Below are 7500 nucleotides of genomic sequence, written 5' to 3'. Positions count from 1 at the left end.
TTGATATGCAAGGCTGATTAAGTGTATATATTTAAATGTCCTTTTCAGTGATTTGTGTTTTTCTGTTTTCGTTCTAGTGCTTTCCTGGTTCGTATCACCTGTTTTATCTGGTATCGTGTCATCTGTGTTGTTCTGGTGTATACGTCGCTTCATACTGAACACGGTAGGCCGAAAATAGTTATGGAAATAGTCCAATGACCAAATAGTTTGGAAATAGTTTAATAATAGTAAAGTATAGTAAAGTAGTAAAATAAAGTATTTTAAAGTCAAGTTATTTATTTATTTAAGTTATTAAGTTATTTATAAAAGTTAAGTATTTTAAAGTAAAGTAAAGTAAAGTAAAGTAGTAAAGTATAGTAAAATAGTAAAGTAATAGTTTAATAATAGTAATGGAAATAGTTTAATAACCACACCATGCTATCACATTATCACTCTAACTAGCTATGCGCGGTTGTTACGGGCTCGCCCATGATTGATAAGATGTGGTTATGTATATAGCTTAGAGGTAGGGTTAGAGGTAGGGTATGCATATCGGGTACTGCATGACGACCGGTCTCTAACAAAAAATAAAATATTTTAAAAAAATTGTGAAAAAATCAATACGTTGAAGCTAACTAGCTAGCTGTGTGTATGTGTGTGTTTGACAGGAACATGTGCTGGAGAGAGGATTGATGTCTATGCCGTTCTTTTACGCAGTCACGATAGCTGTCAACCTATTTTCCATTTTTCACGATGGATCTGCAAGTAGGTTTGTCTACAACGACATCAATTGCTTTGAAAATGTCTTCATCAAAATTTCGACATATCAGCGTTCATTAGGACCAGCTATCCGGTCATGTTAAACCCGTCCAACACTTTTAAGAAGAGTATACTTATACTATGTATACTTTGCGAGAGCTACTTCTATTCAAGTTCTATTCTATATTATTAACCCTGCGTGGTTTTCTCTATTTATGCTACACACTTCAGTCTTAAATGATCGATGTGTGATGCTGAAAAGGTAAGTGCTTTATGATTATGAAGACTTTAATTATAAGCGTTTATTTAATAAGCGTTTTGACGTAGAAATTTTCTCCATGAATCCGTAGTTGACAAAATATCTATGCTGTTTTGAAGGGTTAAACATTTATAGTGGATTGAACCACAAGGAAGAAAGACCATGCTTTGCCAAAATATTATACAAGTGAATGACTTGACGCTTAATAAACAGATGAAATCCCCCACGATTGCTCGAGGATGCAGGATTTAAAGCCATGCTAAAATATTATTGGAGGGAGAGTCATTCTAATTAAACATCTAGGTTTTCAGGTTTTCATGATTTTTGTCAGCGATTTAAATCCCTCACACTGACGACCTGCTGTTGTGTTTGCGAGTAGTCGCACGTAATGGCAATTGCCATAAAATATAATGGATTTAAAAACTAATGATTTTGTACATCAAACAGCCCTAACTAATAAAGATAAATACGATTAATGTGCTTTTATTAGAGTCACTAACCATTAAGAAAAAAAGAAAACAGGTTTCCCCTGCATTAAAATTGCATGTGTGTGTTAATTGCTTTAAGCCTAGCGCAGACCTGCGATTTTTGGTTGCCCGTCGCTGCAACCAGCAACCGTGCGCACACATGCGATTTCGAAGCAATTCTATGGCAATTTGGGAGCGATTGGGAGCAACGAGTCGCTCAAAATCAAAACAGTTTGATTTCTTGCAAATCGTCGCAAGCGGCCAGAATCGCTGCGGGTTGCAGTTGCACGTTCCCGCAGACGTAGCGATTTCACCGCAATTTTTACAGCGATTCTAGAATCGCTGTCGAGTTGCATGAAAAAGTCGCAGGTCTGCGCTAGGCTTTACGCATTGCATACAATAACCAGTTTTGCAACATAAAGAGCATTTTCAATAACTCAACACTTTTATAATGCCACTCAGCCGTTTTTTTAGAATAGAATTGAGTTTATTTCAAAAGCGTGATTTCGTGACAAAAGTGGTAAACATTTACAAAAGGTTTAATTTTTTATTAAACATGAGGGCTATTATTAAAGTTGCTTTTTATTACCATTTTTTATTACGTTTATATTATTATGGATTTTACAACCATTCTATCATGAGCGTTTCGTCTGTTGCCCGCCTTTGCAAAGGCGTTAGGGACGAAAGCCCTTGGTTACGATGCCTTAATTTGCGCACGTCAAACGACTCATGGCCACGGCACCACTTGTTTTTAACGGTTTTGTGGTATATGCCGTGCTAATTTTTCCCATTGCAGTGCTTGGATTCGACAAGATTCCTCTCTACGGTGCTATAATCCTGTCGGTGGGCACAGGCACCATCGTAGGGGCGCTCTCTTGGTTTATGCTTGCGCCCTGGTTGCGGCGGAAGGTGACGGGCACGTTAGATGCTACGCCGCCATCAGATATGAGCGCTGTTGCCAGCAGTGCCGCCCTTGTGCTAAACATGCAAGGTTTGACACCCAGCACCACACCAGGAGTTACACCAGCGCAGACGCCTAAGTAAGTAACGCCATGGAGTTTCATCAGTCCTTACTAGCAAACTGCGTATTCGAGCATATTTACGCCCCTCATCGCTATCGCGCGCCATGCGAACCATTTTGATTCAAATGGAATCAAGATATGCATGTTTGAGCTATTCGACAGAAACAGAAACCGGATCTACCAAAGAGACCCGTAACAAGTATATCACTATTCGACACTCGCAAATTTCCGCGTTCTTGGACTTATATCGTAGTCGCCGTAGTTGCGTATAAAGAACAGATTTTTGGCTCTCTCATGCATCATCATGTATATCTTCAGACACACTCCCGCTCACACGCCCGCGGCGTCCCCGTCTGGTTCTCCCAAGACTCGCCGCAAGAAGAAGCTGGAGACTATTGAGGAGGCGGATAGGCTCCAGTTGGAGCAGCACCTACCTGCCGCCCTGGCTAGCATCACGCCACGCGAGCACAGCGACGCCACCAGCAAGCAGCTGCCGGAGACTGGTACTGGCGAAGTGTCACTCGCACCCGGCGAACAGGGAAAGAGCAAAAAGGTGCACCGACCTTCCGTGTATGGTACATGATCTTATATGAATTGAATGATGTCATATGAGCAAGCAGTACTCGCACGAGCGAATATGTTACGAACCGTATAGTCGTCGCTTGTCGTCAGTACGACGGAAGCCAATTTTGTGGAATAAAAGGCAGCAGGCTGAACGCGGGGTTGTTAATGGCATACGGGATCCTGGGCGTTATTCAGCCAAGTAAGAACGTTGTACAACTAATATCCTAAGGGATGCGACCGCCTTCCTGGTGCGATGAATCAGGATATTAATTACCACTTCGTATAACCAATTCATGTTAGATTGGCAAATCAGGCTCAGTTTGATGAAAAATCGCACGTCACGTTATGCCAATGCACTCTATTATCAGTCGTAATAATTATTAGGACGAGCTTACGATATGATCTATTCACAATCGAGGCGTATTTGGATTGCAGGTAATGTTTCAGGACGGTTCTTCTTCGTCTCTTGAAAGCAGCTCGTCATCGACAAAGCTGTTTAACTCCGAGAAAGATAAGGAAAAGTTCGTGGCAGTGAGTATGATATTACACACGATGTATGATATTACAAACGATAAGCTTTGTTCAACAAATTAACCATTCTGCGTCGCCAACGCATGCAGGGCGGTAGCCTGCGGGGGGAAGGGGGAGGGGGGCAGCTGCCCCCTAGATTTTGGAGCAAAATTACAAAAATAAATTGTTCTACTGAAAGAGAATTGTCGTAGTCAAAATGAAGGCTGTACATGTACTCAAAAGTGCTTCAAATACCATCTCCTGCTATCTACATTTTCAAAATTGACAGACCCCAGACCCCACCGTTTTTCACCCCCTCATTGAAATCATAGATCCGCCACTGCCCCCCTTAGGTATTTGCTCAGCCTACGCCCCTGACATGTCGCCTAACAAGTGATGTATCCAGTGGCGTAGACAGGTCCTCAGTTGTGGGGGGGATGATTTCGCTGTTACTTCGCATGCAATAATGTATATGAAGATGGTGCGCGAGCAGCGCACACCGGCCAGCGCTGTTGGCACGCAAAGCCGCTTAATGGTGGGGTCCAGGGGGCGGAGCCCCCGGGAAGCTCTTGATTTTAGCAATTTATAACGCTTCAAGATGGTCGTGTTTTGAGGTAATTTAAAAAAATTGATATTGTAAGTGGCAATTTTGTGATTCGAGGTAATAGTTTTTCTTGATCCGGGCAGAGGTTTAATAACACGCATCCCCTCGCCACACACGACACACGCAGTGGCGATCTAGAAGTGAATTCTAGGGGGGGGGGGAGGCGAATCATGGCGAGCTCAAGGGCACGAAGCGCGCGCACTGTTGGTGGAATTGTTAAAAAAGTTGCAATCAAAAGCAATGCATTTTGGTACATCTTTATCATAGAATATTCAGAATTTTCCCATCCTTTAGGGGGTGTCCGCCTTGCCTGTTTATGGGGGTTCCAGGGGACCTCCGCCCCGGAAATTTTGTGTGAATAGTAACACCGCGTGGGGCGGCTGGTAGAAGCGTGAGGAGGAGGAAGCGTGCATGGGCCGGGGTGAGTCTTCGATGCAAATTTCCTGCCTATGAGGCAGCAGCTATTAAACAATTCTTTATCAAATAACATCACTGTTGCGTTGAGTATTTTACCTTTGAGGTACACCAAAGACGTAAATGCTTACTACGGCAAATCTGTGCTATACATGTACCATGTTCTCACCTGGGTTGCAGTGCAGGACTTAGCCTTAGGCTAAAATACCTTTAGCCGCTGAAAATGCTAGGGAGGCGACCGCTACCGTGTGCTACCGACCCGCCCCGTTGAGCCACTACAGCATGGAATCATCTCCCTCTGAAATTTTGATAGAACGTATATTTCTACTGAGAAGTGAGAACGCTTAAACTGCAAAAGAAATATGAGAAAAACAACCCAGATTTGAACCAAATAGTGCATATTTTCACACCCTTATACAAAATCGGGATATACTATCCGTCGGGTCTCAGCACCCTGCATCCCCGCCTGCCCAAAAAGTGAGATGAAATTGAATTTTCGGCGAGCATTCAACCCCGGCTGAAAATTCAATTATCCAACCTCTCAATAGGTTATTCTGATTTTGAATAAAGCAAGGATTTATACATTTCGTGAGACAGTGATAAGACGTGGATTTGGGGGATTTTGCAAAAAAAATCGTAATGGGGAATGCGTCCAAAATACCGTCTGAGTTTCAGTAAAATAATGTCAATTCTTGGAACGAATTACAGGCCATTTTAATCAGTAGATGTATGTCACGTTACCATCTGTAAGCAATACATTAGGGGAGAAGTATGAAATAGCGATGACGATTTGTAGTTAAATATCCAGTTTTATTGTCTGTAAAATATTAAATTTTTTCCCAATTTTCTTCTGAAAGTAGGGGGCGTGATGAAAGGCCACCGCCAGGCCTCAATAAGTGTGGGGGATATACCCCCATCCCCCGCTATCTACGCCCCTGTCAGAGAACTCAAATTTGACTTTTTGTATGCATACGAATATTTCATAATTCATAATCTTTGTTAGCAGTACTCTAGCAGTGGTCCGCGGAACGATTTTTGAAGTGGGTGCTAAATTTGTTACGGCTCGAAACAGTGGCGCAATGCAGGATTCGAGAGAGGTGGTAAGAAACAGCGGGGTTGCGGGTCGCTCCCAGAAAATCTTTGAATCCCCCATTTTCCTCACTGAAAGTAGGGGATGATTGTACACGAGGCCAGCGCCCCACCCGCCCGTCAATAAGTGGGGGGGGATGCATTCCCCCCATCCCCCCCGCTATCTACGCCCCTGGATGTATCGACAGACATGTAGCTTGATTTTATTCTGTTATCGACGTGCACGAAATCAGTAGGAGTTTTCCGAAATAAAATAAACGAAAAATTAGTATAAGCGTATTGCGAAGTCGAATGCTTGCTATTGATAGCGGGTTACGCTTCAAAACAATCAAACGATAACCTTTTATACCAACTGAAGCAGGCAACTTTATGCCGCGGATAAGCACATAAAAATGAGCACTTTGTCCACGTTTGTGGAAAATTGTGAACTTGCACACGTACTACTACTACACTTCCACTACAATATTAAATGGCCGATATGTCAAAAATTGCTTAGTCTGCATGAGGTTGCGATAAGTCAAAATGTTCTATGTTTGTCACGCAAACAGGTTATGTAAACAAGATTATAGCTGCAATGCGTAAAGAATGGTAACGTGGTTTATGACTGATATAAGAGTAACTCGTAATGGATACAACCGGCATTATTCACAATATAAATAAATAACTTTTCACACGCGTAATGCTTCCTGATAGGTCTCAGATATAGTGCCAAAAAATTTAGCAGAAATGTAAAACTTTGCACACGTGCGTACGGGGCGCCATGCAGGACAGGCATTTTTGTACCTATAAAGACATTGACGAAAAATGAGTTTTGTGAACACAAACTCAATTCTGTCAATCCTGTCCACAAAACTCAATCTGTTAATCCTTGTCCCCAAAAAATCAGTTTTTGTGAACACAAAACTCAATTCTTGTCAATCCTGTCGCGCACAAATAAACTCAATTTGTGAACACAAAACTCAATTCTGTTAATCCTGTCGGCAAAAACTCAGTTTTGTGAACACCATACTCGAATTCTGTCCAATTCTTGTGCGCACATTAAACTCAATTTGTAAACACAAAACTGCAAATTCGTCAAATACCGGTGCCACAAAAAACTCACACATTTTGTAAAAACACAAACCATCAATTCTGTTCGAAGCCGGTTCACAACATCGATTTTTGTTGCCTCAAATATGCAGCACAGCATGTAAGAAGGGGCTACCCATTGGTCAGAAACTGGGCTGGAGAAAATGTGTCATGTGCCATCTTGTTTGCTTCTGACCAATGGTAGCCTTCTTAGCATGTGTGTGCAATATTTGGGCAACAAAATCGAGTTTTGTGAACCGGTTCGACAGAATTAAGTTTTGTGTACAAAATTGGAGTTTTGTGGACAGGATTGACAGAATTGAGTTGTGTTCAAAAATTGAGTTTTGTGACAGGTTGACAGAATTGAGTTTTGTGTTCACAAAATTGGAGTTTGTGGGACAGGATTGACAGAATTGAGTTTTGTGTTTGCACAAAATTTGACTTTTGTGAAGACAGAAATTGAATTGTGTGGGGCGCACAAAAGTGAAGTTTTTGTGAGAGCAGAATTGAGTTTTGTTAGACAAAATTGAGCCCATGTCCTGCATGGCGCCCCCCGGCGTAGATGCACTACAATGAATTCGTTCTGAAGATTTTCGCGACACTTACGTGCCAATTGCTATATTGGCGCTGTAAGCCACTCGGTGGACTGTAATTGCAGCTATATCGAAAAAATTTTCATGAACGCTCATATGGTAACCATGCGTGTATAAGTTGTCACATTCTAGAACTAAAAGTGGCACAATTCATGGCTTTATTCCCACCGTA

The 7500-nt window shown here is 42.0% G+C and overlaps 1 protein-coding gene across 1 annotated transcript in view; it reads left to right on the top strand.

Moving 5' to 3' along the window:
• Positions 1–7500, top strand: part of LOC106813758 (sodium-dependent phosphate transporter 2-like) — a 24114-nt gene that overhangs the window by 8893 nt on the left and 7721 nt on the right. Inside the window, exons 6-10 of the mRNA XM_014817979.1 lie at positions 78–163; positions 648–744; positions 2261–2504; positions 2805–3039; positions 3486–3581. Of these exons, the coding sequence (XP_014673465.1) occupies positions 78–163; positions 648–744; positions 2261–2504; positions 2805–3039; positions 3486–3581 (758 nt within the window). The remainder of the gene's footprint in view (positions 1–77; positions 164–647; positions 745–2260; positions 2505–2804; positions 3040–3485; positions 3582–7500) is intronic.

This window comes from Priapulus caudatus, unplaced genomic scaffold (assembly GCF_000485595.1).
Source record: "Priapulus caudatus unplaced genomic scaffold, Priapulus_caudatus-5.0.1 Scaffold820, whole genome shotgun sequence".
NCBI classification, from domain to species: domain Eukaryota; kingdom Metazoa; phylum Priapulida; class Priapulimorpha; order Priapulimorphida; family Priapulidae; genus Priapulus; species Priapulus caudatus.
This window is presented reverse-complemented; position numbering and strand designations above follow the sequence as displayed.